The 15,282-nt window shown below is 62.2% G+C and overlaps 2 protein-coding genes across 4 annotated transcripts in view; one reads left to right on the top strand and one right to left on the bottom strand.

Annotated features, from left to right (window-relative positions):
• Positions 1-1,165: 1,165 nt before the first annotated feature.
• Positions 1,166-5,926, bottom strand: NEFH (neurofilament heavy chain). Its single transcript, XM_065646399.1, has 4 exons — positions 5,134-5,926; positions 3,761-3,960; positions 2,934-3,058; positions 1,166-2,750 (listed from the first exon to the last, which is right to left on the bottom strand). Exons 1-4 carry the CDS (start codon positions 5,924-5,926, stop codon positions 1,166-1,168), a joined length of 2,703 nt encoding a protein of 900 aa, XP_065502471.1.
• A 1,791-nt stretch (positions 5,927-7,717) lies between these two features.
• AP1B1 (adaptor related protein complex 1 subunit beta 1) overlaps positions 7,718-15,282 on the top strand; it is a 28,960-nt gene continuing 21,395 nt past the window's right edge. For all 3 annotated transcript variants that reach the window (XM_065646303.1, XM_065646302.1, XM_065646301.1), the window contains exons 1-4: positions 7,718-7,776; positions 12,550-12,662; positions 13,886-13,948; positions 14,722-14,827. In XM_065646303.1, the coding sequence (XP_065502375.1) occupies positions 13,912-13,948; positions 14,722-14,827 (143 nt within the window). In that variant the 5' untranslated portion in view covers positions 7,718-7,776; positions 12,550-12,662; positions 13,886-13,911. The remainder of the gene's footprint in view (positions 7,777-12,549; positions 12,663-13,885; positions 13,949-14,721; positions 14,828-15,282) is intronic.

Genomic DNA, 15,282 nt, shown 5'->3' with positions numbered 1-15,282 from the left:
GCCTGTGGAGCTGAGGTGGCTAAAAACTGAAATAGCTAAAAACTGAAATAGCTAAAAATAGCCCCATTCCAGAGTCCGCACTGCAGCCCCAGCCCGTCCTGCCCGCGCCAGCCACTGACTCAGCACAAACCCCACAGCGAGGGGGGGACTTTGCCGCATCCTGGGCTGGCGGGGGGAGCAGGGCTGTGTCCTGTGCCAGGGTTCGAGGTTTGGCCGGGGGAACCCTGGGGGATGTGTCCCCTCCCCAGGTCCTGTCCCACAACCAGGGTGACAGAGCTGGGGCTCCATCCCCACTCTCAAAATCATCATCCCTTCTGGCTACCACCAGCTGCTTCTCCCCCAGGGGCGATTTTCTCCCTGGGGGGTTGCTGACAGTCCCGCTTGTCGGCCGTGGTGCTGCAGCTCAGGGCTGTGCCGCAGTGCTCGGGTTAATCCAGGCCCTACTGGCCCCTGGGGAGCCACGCTTATAAAGGGAAGGAAGGAAAAAAAAGCCAACCCACTAAAATTTTTTGCATTGTGGTGGAGGGGGCTGGCCCTGTTCCCAGCCCCTGTGCAGGCAGGACATGAGGAATCAGCTCCTTTGTGCCTGCCCAGTGGGCTGGAAAACCTTGTGTCACCCCCCAGCGCTGGTGACACCTCCCGGCGCCCCCTCCCCCCAGCTTTCCTGCCCACCTGCACCATCTCTCACCACCCCAGAGCAGCAGAAGCAGAACCAGGGTATCTCTGTAAGCACTTTATTTGGTTATTGCACAGAAAGCAAGTAACAGTGGGCTGAGGTTCCTGGTGCTCCATGTGCGTGAAGGTCCCCACAGCACCTGGCATCTTCCACCCAGGGTGGCTGCAGCCCAGGTCACCACTCGGGGGGACAATCGTCACCCCCAGGACCTCGCCAGCCCCCATCCCAAGCAGCTAGAGCTCTGCGGCGATCCATCGATTGCACATACGTTAAATAAATGCACTTAGAGGAGAAGGGCGCTGGGTTCCCCTGGGGGCTCTTCTCCTGGGTTAGAATTCAAGTGTTGAGGTGCGGAAATCACGTTCTGCAGGGGGAGCCGGGTTGTGGGGGCTGCGTCTCACAGACATATTGCTAAGGGAAAGCCCGGCCTGGGGGGTTGTCCCCACCCTGGGGGTACCAGACCAGCCCCCGCACCCAGAGGGGCTCCACTCACTTCTTCCCCGGCTCCGGGGCTTTGCTCTCCTTGCTGGGGGGCTCAGCCTTGGGGGACTCTTTACTGGCTTTGGGCTCATCTTTGGGTTTTGCTTTAGCTTTGGGCTCCTCCACCTTCTCCTTCTTGGGCTCCTCCACCTTCTCCTTCTTGGGTTCCTCCACCTTCTCCTTCTTGGCTTCCTCTACCTTCTTGGGCTCCTCCACCTTCTTCTTGGGCTCCTCCACCTTCTCCTCGGCTTTTGGCTTCTCAGCCTCCTTCGCAGCTGCTTTGCCAACCTCCTGCTGAGGTTTTGGTGGAGCCTCCTTCTCAGCCTTTCCTTCTTCCACAGGTTTGGGGCCTGGCTTGGTGGGCTCCTTCACCTGCGAGGCTGGAGGCTCTGGCACAGCAGCCACCTTCTCTTTGGGCTTCTCCTCCACCTTGGCCGGGACGTCCTTCTTGGGAGCTTCCTCTTTCCTGCCCTCTTCTGCCCCGGGCTTGGAGGGAGCCTTCACCTCCTTGGGCTGCTCTTCCTTCACAGGGGCTTTTGGCTCTTTTGGAGGGGAGGGGGTGGGCTCCTTGGCTGGGGCCACTTCCTTCTGCGGGGACTTGGCCTCCTCCTTCAGAGGAGATTTGACTTTCTCAGGGGACTTCACAGTTGGGGTCTTGGCCTCCTCTTTAGAGGGGGTTAGAGGTTTCTCTGGGGACTTCACAGCCGGGGTCTTGGCTTCCTCTTTAGAGGGGGTTGGGGGTTTCTCTGGGGATTTGACAGATGGAGTTTTGGCCTCCTCTTTTGAGGGGGTTGCAGGTTTCTCTGGGGACTTCACTGTTGGGGTTCTGGCCTCCTCCTTTGAGGGAGTTGGGAGCTTTTCTGGGGATTTGACAGATGGAGTCTTTGCCTCTTCTTTTGAGGGAGTTTGGGGTTTCTCTGGAGACTTTGCAGCTGGGCTCTTGGCCTCCTCCTTTGAGGGGGTTGCAGGTTTCTCTGGGGACTTCACGACCGGGGTCTTGGCCTCCTCCTTTGAGGGGGTTGCAGGTTTCTCTGGGGACTTCACAACCGGGGTCTTGGCCTCCTCCTTTGAGGGGGTTGCAGGTTTCTCTGGGGACTTCACGACTGGGGTCTTGGCCTCCTCCTTTGAGGGGGTCGGTGGCTTCTCTGGGGACTTGACAGCTGGGGTCTTGGCCTCCTCCTTTGAGGGGGACTTTGGTTTCTCTGGGGACTTGGCCTCCTCTTTTGCAGGAGACTTGGCCTCCTCTTCTTCACCCTCTGCTTCAGCTTTCTCCTCTTCTTCACCCTCTGCTTCAGCTTTCTCCTCTTCTTCCTCCACTTCAGCTTTCTCCTCTTCTTCCTCCTCTTCAGCTTTCTCCTCTTCAGCTTCTTTCTCAGCCTCATCCTCCTCTGTGACCTCCTCGGTCACCTGGATTTCCTCTGTCTGCTCCTCCACAATCACCGTCTCCTTCTCAGATTTTTCAACCACCTTGATCTTCTCCTCACTCTTCACCTTGATGTTGGTGGTGATGCTGGGAGCCTTGGGGACCACCTCAGGGAAGGAGAGCATCCCAATGCCAGTCTCAATCCGATATTCCTCCCCTTCCAAGAGCTTCCTACCAGGAAGAGACCAGAGCAGGACAGTCAATCGCTGCTTCTCACCCAGCTCTGGCCTCCTCCCATGACCAGGAGCTGCCAGCCATGCCCTGCAGCTCCATCTCCATCAAGGAGCATCCACTGAGACACCAGCACTGGGGCCTGGTTGAGACCCTCCTCCCTTCCCCTTGCTTCCCCCCTACCTATAGGCAGCAATCTCGATGTCCAGGGCCATTTTGACATTGAGCAGATCCTGGTACTCCCGGAGCTGAGCTGCCATCTCCCACTTGGTGTTCCTCAGCTCGCTGTCGAGCTGCTGGATGGTTTCCTGCAGCAAACAGAGCAACTGGCGATGTGGGGGTCCAGTCCCAAGGAGCAGAGGGACACTGAGCCACCCCTAAGTGGTCCCCTGGTCACCAGAGGAGGGACACTGTGGTGTCCTCAGAGAGGGGTCTGCAGACACAGAGGGAAGGGGACACATCCAGGGGCTGTTTCAGTGTGTCCAGTTCAGTGGGAGGACCTGCAGGAGTTCTTCAGATGAGAGCTACCCTCCTGTCAGCTGAGCTCCTTCCAGTAGGGACAAGCTGTGGAGAAGTTCTAGGACTTCAATGACTCTGGTGGCCATCAAACCTCAGCCTGAGGCAGATGAGGCATCACCCTGGGGACAGTGTTTCAGCCCCTGGCCGCCACTTGGTGCAGCAATTCCCAGCTCTGGGACACAAGCCACAGCCTGAACCCTGGGCACAGTTTGGTGGTGCTTGTGACCAACATCACGGGCAGCTCCAAGCCAGGCAGAGAGGTGGGACAGCTCCATCATGGATGTGGGACACAACAGCCCCAATGCAACCTCAGGCTCTAGGTACCTGATCACCAGGAGCAGGGGAAGGCTGAGTCTAGACACAACTCTGAGTATTTGCCACTGGTCGTCACCTCCTCTGAAGCCAAAGCACCAGCTCTGCTCCTCCCAAAGACCTGGATGGTCCCTCCCCACCAGACGATAGCTGGAGTGCTGCCCACTGCTTCATCTTACCTGGTAGGACAGGACATCTGCATGATGGCGCTCCTCCGAGTCCTGCCTCTGCCTCTCCAGTGACTCCTGTGTCCCTTTGAGGGCTTCGAGCTCGGTGGTCTTGGCCTGGAGCTGGCGCCGGTACTCGCAGATCTCCTCCTGGGCCAAGCGGATGGCATCTGTGTTCACCTTGGCAACCTCCGAGAGCTTGTCCAGCCTCACTGCAATGGGAGAGAGGAGAAGTTGCAGGGAGGGGGCAGGCTGCAGCCTCCCCTTCTTGAGGAACCTCCTGTCCTTTAAGACTGCTCATCCTGCGTGTCCTCTGCAGAGCCAGCCCCAGTGGGGGCTCCTTGGCTGCACTACCTTCACCAGCCCTCGCTCTGCCTGTGCCAGGGAGGTGAAGGTGCCCGGGCAGGAGGGGCTGGGTGGGTGTTTTCCCCATCCTGGCGTTTATCCAGTGCAAACGCACGCTGCGAACCTCCCTCTCTCCTTCAGCTCCTGCCACAACCCCCATGACCTCCAGAGCTCCCGCTCCCCCTCACACCCCGCCTTGCCACGCCCAGCTGCGGCCGGACGCACCCTCCCGAGCCGGGGGGGCGGAATTTGCCGCAGCCACCCCGGGGGGCGAGAGGGGACAGGGTGGGGACGGGGGACAAACCCCGCGGCTCTCGGCGCCCCCGGTACAGCGCAGCCGTGGGGGCGGCGCCCGGCGCTGTCCGCGGTGCTGAACCGCCGCTGTCCGCGGTGCTGAACCCCCGTGTGCTGAGCCCCGCGGGGCCGATCTCCCCTCGGTACCCTAGTGCCCCACCCAGCAGCGCAGCACGGACACTCCTGCTCCCCCCTCCCGCGTCATGGCTGCGGCACTCCCCCCTCCGCTGTACTCCCCCCACAGCGCGCCGCAAACCCTCCTGGACTCGCTGCAGTGCGGAGGGACGGGTGGGACAGCCTGAGGCGTTAGGGGGGTCCGGCACCCCGAAAAGTTGAGGGGTTCCGGGGCAGTGACCATGCCACCCTCCCCAAAACGCATTGCGGGGGGGGGGGGGACGACTCGCCAGTGCACCCAGAGACACCGGGGAGCTGGTGGCAGGGGTGTGGTTACTGAAACGTCCTCCCGGAGCACAATATGTATGGGGGGGTCCCTGCTTCCCTGCTCCCCCTGGGGCAGGATACTCTAACGCTCTCACAGAACACAGTACAGAAGGGAGGGGTCCCTGCTTCCCCCCCGGGGTGAAGTTACCCTAACGCTCTCCCAGAGCACAGTATATATGGGGGGTTCTCTGCACTCCCCGGGGCGCGGCCGCTCTAACGCCCTCCCGGAGCGCGGCAGCCCCGGGGAGGGGTGCGGGAATCTGCCGGCAGAGCCCTCTCCGGTGTGCGGGGCGGGGAGGACTCACCGCGGAACCACTCCTCGGCCTGGAGGGTGCTGCGGGCCGCCGTGCCCTCCAGCTGGGCGCGCAGGTCGCGGAGGGCGGCGGTGACACCGGGGCGCAGGGCGGCGGGGGGCTCGGCGGGGGCCTCGGGGCGGGCTCCCCGCAGCAACGCTCCCACCTCGGCCCGGTGCTGCCGCCGCAGCAGCTCCGCCTCCTCCCGCAGGGCTCGGGCTCGCTCCTCCAGCGGCCCCCGCGCCCGTTCCTCCTGCGCGGAGCGCTGGGCCAGCCCGCGGGCCGCCGCCTCCAGCTCGCTTCGCTGCCGGGCTTCCTCCTCCAGCCGCCCCCGGAGCGCGGCCACATCCTCGGCCAGGCGGGACCGCTCCAGCCGCAGCTGCCCCTTCTCGGCGCCCAGCCGCAGGACGGTCCCCCGCATGTCGCGCAGCTCCCGCGCGTACAGCTCGCCCATGGCCGAGCGTCCCGCCTGCTGCTGCCGCAGCGCCGCCGCCTCCGCCGCCAGCGCCCGGTTCTGCTGCTCCAGCGCCCGCACCCGCTCGATGTAGCCGGCGAAACGATCGTTCAGCACCTGCAGCAGCTCCTTCTCGTTCCGCGCCCGCGGTTCGCCGTTTAGCGAGTCCAGGCTCTCGGTGGAGGATGCGGCCGCGCTACCGCCGCCGCCCCCCGCGCCCCGAGCCCGCCCCACCACCGGGCCCGGCCACGAGTGGAAGCCGCTGGAGGCGGCGGAGCGCGGGGGAACGCGGCCCGGCTCCTTGCGGAGCCCCCCCGGGGGCCCCAGCAGCGTCTCCAGCATCAGGCTCATGGTGACCCCCCACCCTCGCTGCGGCACCGCAGCCGCCGCCCGCTTTATAGGGCTCGATGCGGCCGCTCCGCCCCGACACCGGCCACGGGGATGGGCACCGGTGCCGGCACCGCCCTGCGCCGCAGCCTCGGGGTGGGGGGGACCCCACGGCCACGCCCCGGGTGGGGAGCGAGGACCCGTGATGGGGAGCGGGGAACATCCGAGAAGGGAGTGGGGACCCCTCGAGAAGAGAGCGGGACCCCCGGGAATAGAAGAAGGGGACCCCCGGGAAGGGAACGGGATCCCCAGGAATAGAGAACAGGACCCCCGGGAATAGAGAAGTGGACGCCCGTGAAGGGAACGGGACCCCCGGGAAGGGAGCGAGGACCCCGGGAAGAAAGAACAGGACTCCCGGGAAGGGAACGAGAGCCTCGGGAAGAGGACGAGACCCCCGGGGAACAGAGAACGGGACCCCGGGAAGAAAGGACCGGACCCCCAGGAAAAAAGAATGGGACCCCCGGGAAGGGAACGAGACCCCTGAAGAACAGAGAACGGGACCACCCAGGGCAGAGTGGGGCTCTTCCCGGGGGGAAGGAGGGTGGGGGCCCCCCCGGGGGTGCACAGACACCCCTTGCCTGGGCGGGATGCAAGGGCAGGGACCCTGGGGGGGGGCTCAGCCCCCAGACCCCCCACTTGGTGGCCCCCCGGGGGTCGGGCACTGCCGGGGTCCCGCTGGCTGGGGGGCCTGGACACCCCGCAGGGTCCCGGGGGCTCCGGGCGGGGGGGGGGGGTCACCTCGCCCCCCCACCAGCCCTTCGCGGGGGGGGGCTCAGCCCAGCCAATCCGCGCGCACGGACCGCCCGGCCAATCAGAACTCGTAGGCAGCCTGGCCAGTCAGCACAGCTGCAGTCCAGCCAATCAGCACGCAGAGAGCTCAGCCAGTCAGCAGGTACTGAGCTCGGCAGCCAGGTACACGGAGCTCAGCCAATCGGCAGCCAGGTACGCGCGGCTCAGCCAATCAGCATGCTGCTGGCGGGGGGCCCTGCGGGGAGTTGGCCTCGGTCCCCCAGTGCGCCCCGGGGCATGCCGGGATGGAGGGGGACTCGCTGTGCCCCGGCGCCACCGCCCCGGGCCCGCCGTGGCCCCTCCAGCCCCCGCCCGTTCCCGGCCCTCGGTTCTGCCCAGGGGTTCGCAGCCCCGGGGGTTCGGGAGTGTCGGGGGCGCGGGGCCGGCCGCCCCCGAGCAGCCCTGCACCCGGGAACACCCGGCTCGGAAAGGGGGGGACGCGGCTCTGCCGGGTGACAGGGTGTGACACTGTCCCCGTGCCCTGTCCCACCCCCTCTAGTGGCCCCTGCCCCTGTTTCCATGTCTTGTGGTGTCCCCTGGGTCCCCCGTTCCATCCCCTGTCCTGTCCCATCCCCCTGTAGCATCCTCTGTCCCCGGTCCCATCCCGTGTCACCTGTCCCGTCTACCCTCCTGTCCCCATGCCCTGCGCTGTCCCCCGCACCCTCCCCTTTCTCCGTCCCGTGTCCCCACGCTCTGTCCCACCCCTGTCCCCTATCCCATCCTCTGTCCCCATGCCCCGTGGTGTCCCCTGTCCCATCTCCTGTCCTCTGTGTCTCATCCCCTGTCCCCATGCCCTGTGGTGTCCCCTGGGTCCCCTGTGTCCCATCCCCTGTGTCGCATCCCCTGTCCGCACGCCGTGTCCCCGCTCCCGTTTCCCGCCCCTCCCGCCGTAGCCCCGCCCACCCCATGGCTCCGCCCACCCCTCCATGGCTCCGCTCACTCCGCCCTGGCCCCGCCCCGGAAGCGCTCCCCCGCTCGGCACTCACTTCCGCGGGGCCGGTGGCAGCGGGCGGCGGCAGCAGCAGGTACGGGCCGGGCCGGGGGTCCCGCTGCCCCGCGGTTCCCGCTGCTCGGCTCTCCCGGCGCCGGGGGCTGCTGGCGGGCTCCGCTCCGGCCGTGCGCACCCCGGGCCGGACCCCGCGCTGGCGGGCTCGGCTCTGCTCCGGGCCGGGTAACCTCCCGGGCCTGGGCCTTCGCCCTTCCCGACCCCCCCGGCCCAGACGCGGCTCCCACCGGGAGCCCCGGGCTCTCCCCAGCCCCCGGGAATCCCCAGCACAGCCCCCGGGCCAAGGCCGCGTCCTGCCCGGGCCCTCCTGTCATTCCGTGGTTCGGCCCGGGCGGGCACACGGGGTCACCCCGAGTCCGCTCCCCCTGGGGACCGTGTGTCCCCGCCGGGCAGAGCCCCCGGGCAGCGCGGGGCTCCCTGCCTGTGGCACAGGGCACGGGGTGTCCCCTTCGCTGCTTCTTGATGTGCCAGGAGCAGAACAGCCGGAACCCCCGCATCCCAGCTGGCACTGCAGAGTCTGGGGCTCCGGGCAAGGGGGGGAAGGACAGGAGAGCTGAAGGGCACATGGAGAAAAGGGGAACCCACCCCTGCTTCCCTCCTGCTGCTGCGTTTGGGCGGAGGAGGAACCAGTTCCAGGGCTGGGGTGGCTGTGGGGACTGAAAGCTCTTGGTACCTGCGACAGATCCGTGCGAAAGGGTCAGTACCGGGCCTGCCGAGGTATGGAATAAGCTGGGAACTGGGCACAGATCAGACAGAGATGTACCTGCTCTGATATGCTGTGCTTTCTGCCTCCTTCGTGGAGGTTCTAGGGGGGAAAAAAACCCCAGACTTAATTAAAAATAGCCTGTGAAGCAACTTCAGGTTAACGAGGAGGTTAAGTAGGTGCCTGGGCTGGGCAGTTGGTTCATCTGCTTTGCTGTCCCCAGACCTGGCTGTGGATCAGGGGCTGCCGGACCCAGCGGACCTGACACTTTGGGACCCCGAGGGGCTTCCCAGCGGGGTTGGTCTCGCTGGGGTCGAGCCGGGCTGGGAGTTCTGTGGTGGTGGTGTTTGGCTTTCCCAGGAGAAGAACGTCCCCTCTGCTGCGGGAAGCTGCTGGTGGGGCTGCTGCTGCGGGACAAAGCTCGTCTGTGTGTCCTGACACCTCTGGAACAAGGTCCTCAGCCTCTCTGAGGGTGCTCAGCTGGTGTTTTGGGGACACCAGAGGTGTTGTCCCCACTCAAGGTGACGTTTGGGGCTTTGCTGCTTAAAATCCCCCTGTGTCTCCAGCTCACGATGCATGTTGGGATCCCCATGTGCCCTGTGTGCGGTGCAGGGGACACCTCAGGCCTTTCCTTTGCCTGTTTGTGGGTTTTATTCCCCAATTATTGGTTGATGGGCTGGACCATTTGCGACTCGTTTCTGTGTACGGACGCTGTTCTGCCGTCTGGGTTATTAATTAGAGGCCAGATGCCGGCGCTTCGGGGTTTCATATCACTCAAGCGGCAGCTCAGCAGTTGAATTGACCTGCCATGATTTTGAGCCCTTTGTGAAGGCCGCAGTGAGTTCGGTGAGGCTGTACCCCAGGAATTGTGAAGAGGGGGCACCTGAGCTTCTTGGTTGAGGGGACACGTACCCCCCAAGACAGCATGTGAGTGGCTCAGTGATAGGTTTGCCAGGGGATGCGCAGGTGCCGGCCCGCAGGGTTCACTGACCACTGTCTGCACTCGATGCTGCCATTAATCAGTGGCTCCTTTTCTAGAAAACGCAGAATAATTTGTGGCACTCGCCGGCTTTGGGCAGTTCCTTTGCAGGGGGCTCTGTGGGTATATTTACAACTTTAGTGGGAGCCGTGGGGTGTTGCCAGCCCTGCGGTTTGGTGGCACGGGGCAGGGTGACCGTGCTGTGACAGTGTGGGTGGGACGGTCCTGGTCCCTTCAGGGAGATGCGAAGGTTTGAGCCAAGCTGGGAATGCAAGAACCAGCTCACAGCCCCGTGTTGCTGCGAGGCTGTGTGTGAGCTAAGACTGGCTCAAATTAGACCAGTCCTTAGGAAAATATCTTCTTAGGGGGCTGGTGTGAGCCCCTGGGGCTTTGTGCCAGCTGTGTGGGGCAGAGATGGGGTTGGGCACAGAGATGGGAGCAGGATGGATACACCACAGAACCTCGCTGCTGTAAGGAGGAAAAAGAATTGGGTTTGGCACGAGGCTTTTTAGCCGCTGGCTCTCGTATCCTCAGCTGCTTGTTCTCCTCTTCCCTGTTTGGGTTTTTATCATCCTCCACTGGTGTCTGTGCCCGATCTGGGGGTTTATTCGCTGGCCGTGCGGTGCTGCTCAGAGGTGTGGGGGCCGTCATGGCCTCACGCATCTCTGACCTTTTGTGTTGGCCTCAAGTTGCTTCATATCAGCAGAGAACAGTTGTGCGAAGTCCCCACGGCTTCAGTGACCCGTCGCAATGTTTAAGGTTTTTAATCTGCCTTAATTTTTTTTAATTAGGCCAGTTTACCGGTTTTTACTGATCCACCTCAAGTGCTTTATTTGCAGCTGTGAGGGAGAGCGTTTATTGCTCATAGGAGTTTTCCTGCCCTGCTCACCTTCAGCTGACCCCCTGTTTTCTAGGCGAGCTGTTCCCTAGAAACTTGTCCTTAGAGTTCCCGCTCCTCTTCGCCTCTCCCTCCGCTTTTTTGGACTCAGTGATCTTGAGGGTCTCTTCTGCCTGAAATGATTCTATTATTTAGGTGCCAACACACACCCCCCGTGCTCAGGGGACGTGTGTTTGTGCCGGGCTGGAGCTGACGCATCTCCCTGCGTTTCCTTCCTTCCCGCCTGCCTTGTCAGCCCCTCTGAGGCCACGTGTCTGGCTGGGTAGATCCAAACTTACTGTCAGGCAGTAAGTTTCTGTTCTGGGCTGGCACAGGGTCTGTGGGAAGATCAGCAGGGCCATGGTGAACCCTTGTGCTGGAATAATCCGGGACCCGCTCGTCCTGGGCACAGTTTAAATGCTCGTGTGGTGCTTAGACGGCTCGTTCCATGGGAAGAGCGGCAGCGCTTTCCCCTCATCGCTTCCCACGTAACACGTCTGTGTTGCTGGAAGGTGAAAAACTCCCATCAGCAGCATCTCAGCTTTCAGGGAGGGAGGAACTGGCCTGAAACAGGGTGGTAAAAGTAGCTGGGGGTCACTAATGAGTTTTATTTCTGTAAGAGGAACTGAGTGGCACCAGCGATGGCTTATCGGTGTCTGCCTTGATGAGAAACACTGTGCTGCCTTTGCTGTATTGTGGGTTTAGCAGCTTCTTATTCAGGCTTGGTGGGTGATTCGGGAGCCCGCTGGCGTGGCAATGGGGAGGAAGGGGGTGTGAGATCGAGGAGGGGCCGGCACCACGTTGTGCCCACACGGACACATCACCTGCAGCTCTGGGACGTGGGAGCTCAGCCGCAGGAGCGCCGGGTCCTCCTTCAGCCCCAAATCGAAGTGCTTCGTGAGCAGCAGGAAACCAGACACTCCAGACCTTGGGGCTTCTTCCAGTAACAAGCGCCAGGACCAGAGGAAACGGCCTCAAGTTGCGCCAGGGGAGGTTGAGGTTGGATCTGGGGAACAATTTCTTCCCCAAAGGGCTGTGGGGCATTGGAACAGGCTGCCCAGGGCAGTGGTGGAGTCACCATCCCTGGAGGGGTTGGACAGACGGAGAGGAGGTTCTCAGGGACATGGGGCAGTGCCAGGGCTGGGGGAACGGTTGAACTCGATGCTCTTGAGGACTCTTCCAACCAAAATCGTTCTGTGACTCTAAGGGGAAGGTCCCAGCTCTGCTCAGCCCCTCGCTGGGACATCACCGAGTGCCGGGATGTTTTTCCCAGCCTGGAAAGGAGCTCGGTGGGAATTGCTGGAGCCGGAGGAGCAAAACTCTGTGCCTGGCTCTGCGTCGTGCTGTCACCTCCCTGTCTGCAGATGAGCTCCCGCCACCTGTTTTTGCTCACAGGGTGTAGCAAGGGCAGAATATTTGCAACTCACCATAATGACTAAACAATCGGCTCTGTCCAAACGAGATGACCATGGCTTTTGTCTCTGGGTCTGACACCCCCTGCTCCTATGTACCAGAAATCTGTTTTATTTACTGTTGGGCTGCAGCTGCGAAATGGGGACCCTGCCACATGTGCCCCGTGCCCAATTCCAGCTGCACGACAGCGCGTGGGGTAACGCCAAGCTGCTCTGCAGTCCCCAAACTGTTTCCTTCGCCCTCCTTAAAACTGGAGCCAGGCAGCGGCATTGGCTCCAGCCCAGGGACTGAGCTCGGGGAATTCACCTTCAGCAGCGCTGCCTCGTCACCCGGGGGGACAGACCCGGTGCGGGGTGCTGAGCACCCAGCTTTGGGTGTTCGGAGCCTCGCTCGTCCCCTCGTCCAAGCGCTGGGTCGCTTCAAGTCTGGTCCTGGTGCCAGAGGGGTGGAGGGGTTGGTGCGAGGAGCAAGGAGGGCCCTGAATTTTGGAGCTCAGGCTGGAGGAGGAGGCGGTAGTTTGGTTTTTGGGGGCTGCTGGCAGCTCTGCAGGGCTTAAAGGGGTGGGGGAGATGGGTGGTCACCTCCCTCTCAGAAATTCGGGGGGTTTTGGGTGGGGAAAACATGCTGCGGTACCCGGTGGCTCTGGGAAGCCGCAGAAAAGCAGCGGGGTGATTCATGTCTCCAAGCTGGCTGCAGAAATTCCCCGGTAGGGCTTTGAGTTTTGCTTTCCAGGCACTTTCTGCAGAGCCGAGCTGACTGCGCGCCAGGTCGGCGACATCGGAGGGACTGCGGTAAATGCTCCTTCCTCCCTGTCTTGCAGGCTGGGAGCTGCAGTGAGGCGCAGAGAGCTGCTGCGGCACGGCCAGGAGCTCCCGCTGTTTGCTGGAGAGCCAGGACCCCGGGGGGGGAAAAAAGCCTCTGAGTAAATCCCAGGTAACCGAGGCAGGGAGGAGCGCTGTGCTCGCACAGGCTGGTCAGGAAGCGCTTTGCCCCCTCTGTAACAGCGTCGGGACCGGCTGCCAACACCCGAAGCGAGCCCTGAACCCGTGCAAACCCTTTTTCTTTCCCTGCCTGCCAAGCCGGCTCTGGCTGTGTGCTCTGCCCGGCGGGCTCAGCCCCCACATTTTATCCAGATTTTCTTTTTATCCCCGTTGGGGATCCCTCTCCAGCCTGGCCAGGGAACAGAGGACACGGTTTCTCTGTGCTCGCAGGGGATTGCTGCATTTGGCTTTCACTGATGCTCATTTACATTTTAAAACCATTTGCAAGCTCTTTTTGTTTCTTTTTTTTTTTTTTTTTCCACTTGGCTTTGCTTCCCCTGCTCCTGCCCCTCCCAAGCAGCAAGGCCACTGCAGGATCTCAAGGACAAGCCTCTGGTTTCTTTGCTGTTGAAGGAAAAATGGGTGAAACCGCTGTAAAGACAAATCCCCACTGACCTTTAGGGACTATCTGCTGCTTGCACGGGCTTCCTCAGCCTTGCCAAGCTGTAAATCTGCCTCAAACTGCCTGAATTATATAATATTGCCCGGAGTGCTGGGCGGAAACCTTGCGCCTTTTGAATTTAAAGCCGCGCTGCTGGAGCGGGGCTGGTTTCTGGAAGAGGCTCCTTTTGATCTTGCTGGGGTGCTGGCAGTCGTGTCCCCCTCGTCCGCGCTGTCCCCTTGCTCCAGCGTTGGCCTGAGCTTTGGGTTTTGCTCGGTTCCTCTTCTCATCCCCAAGCTGTTCCCTGTGTAGGTGTGAGACAAGGCTGGGGGTGAATTTTCCCTAGAAAAGTGTTTTTTGGACAAGGAGACACAAACCCAGGAGAGTTTACTTGCTGTGGGGATGGGGTGAGCAAAGTGGCTGCTGCTGGCGAGAGAAGCAGGTTGGGGCTGGAGCCTGAGCAGGGGTGGACACTGGCGTGTTCAGCACCTTCCTCCTCCTCCTCTGCACCTTCGTTAGCGAACCAGCTGGTCGCTCCCTCATGGGCAGAGGCGCTCGCCCTCCCCGGGGGAACGGGCACCGAGGGCTTCCCTGGGCGCTTCATCTCCCTGGGACTCTTCCCGTGACATCCCAAGCTCTTTCCCACCCCTGCCCTTTCCTTCCTGAGCATTCCCTAGTGACCTCGGCGAGGGAATTATCCCCCCTCACCCTCTCTGCTCTGCCTCCCCTCCCAGGAACGTGCCGCCAGCTGGAGACCACCATGACGGACTCCAAGTACTTCACCACCACGAAGAAAGGTAAGGGGGACGCAGCTGGAGCCTCCCACTGTTTTTCCTGCTCACACTGTTTCTCCTGCTCTCTCACGGTGTTATAAGCCAGTTGGGGAGCGCTGTCCCTGCCATTGGAAGGTGGCAGAGGTGGCAATTCCCATGGGAGAGCCCTGATCCCATGCGGGATGCCGTGGCTGATGCCCTCGCTCCGACACAGCCGGGGTGGCTCCTGAGCTTGTCACCAGCCCCCTGCGCCCAACCAGGGCCGGTGGCAGCTGGGTGATCGGCTTTAGCGGCTCAGGAGCGGCTGCGGGACACGGCCCCCCACTGAGCTCCCCCATGCTGGGACAGAAGTGCTTGGGGAGTTGGACTTAAGCACTTTCCAGAGCAAGGAATTAGTGTGGAGAAAGGCCATGTGGCATCTTCCTTTTCGGTCTGTCTGCCTGGGAGCGAATAAAGAGCTCGGGGTGGCTTTGTGAGGGCAGGACTGGGGGCTGCTGTGGGCTCTGATAACCACCCCGCAGCCAAAATACCCCCTGAATAACCCCTGTGTCCTGTACTTGGAGGGTGGGGGGCTGGTGGTTGTCACCCCTGCGGTGTCTCTGGTCACTGAAGCCCCTGGGACTCTTGTGGGGCCGCAGGGTCACCCCAGCATGCTCATCTCTGCGGGTGAGAGCTGAGCCCCTCGGGAGCTCTCAGTGAGACATTTGGGAAGTTAAATCCCCTCCCTTCCAGCTCCTGGCACCCCGCAGCACCCAGCATCCCCTAACCCCTGCGCCCCCCTCTTCCCCTTCTTCCAGGGGAGATATTTGAGCTGAAAGCTGAACTGAACAGCGACAAGAAGGAGAAGAAGAAGGAGGCCGTGAAGAAGGTGATAGCGTCCATGACCGTCGGGAAGGACGTCAGGTGCGTGGTGATGCCGTGCCAGGGATCCCTGGGCCAAACCGCACCGGGAGGGTGGCTTGTGGGCTCCCGTTCTCCCCTGTTGCCTCCAAGGGGTTTTTGTGCTTGGCTTTCATCTCGGGAGAGGATGGAGCGAGCTCCTGGCTGCAGCCGTACCCCCTGCTACGGCAGGAACACGTGGGTAAGCGCGGCCGTCTGGCGGGCAGGGGCTCGCGTGGCTTTGGGAGTAATCTGGCTAAAAGAGGATTGGTCTGGCTGCCAGATAAGTTTGTTGGGATTATTGCTGCTTGTTTCAAGTGTTACTAAAACCCAGCAGAAACCCGCTCTGAGCCTTTATGGCAGAGGGCCGGTGTCTCAGCCTCGGTGTTGATCAGCCTTTTGCAGCTGCTACGGTCCAAAAGGTCAGGTGGCTGCTTTTCCCTCTTCTCCGTTATCTGGCTGAGTGAGCAGCACGTGGC

Source organism: Caloenas nicobarica, chromosome 16 (genome assembly GCF_036013445.1).
Source record: "Caloenas nicobarica isolate bCalNic1 chromosome 16, bCalNic1.hap1, whole genome shotgun sequence".
Taxonomy (NCBI): Eukaryota; Metazoa; Chordata; class Aves; order Columbiformes; family Columbidae; genus Caloenas; species Caloenas nicobarica.
This window is presented reverse-complemented; position numbering and strand designations above follow the sequence as displayed.

Coding starts and splice junctions, on each gene's coding strand:
- NEFH (XM_065646399.1), bottom strand. CDS start 5,926: ATGAGCCTGATGCTGGAGACGCTGCTGGGGCCCCCGGGGGGGCTCCGC. Junction 3,059..3,760: donor CAGATGTCCTGTCCTACCAG/GTAAGATGAAGC, acceptor TGTTTGCTGCAG/GAAACCATCCAGCAGCTCGA. Junction 2,751..2,933: donor ATCGAGATTGCTGCCTATAG/GTAGGGGGGAAG, acceptor TCTTCCTGGTAG/GAAGCTCTTGGAAGGGGAGG.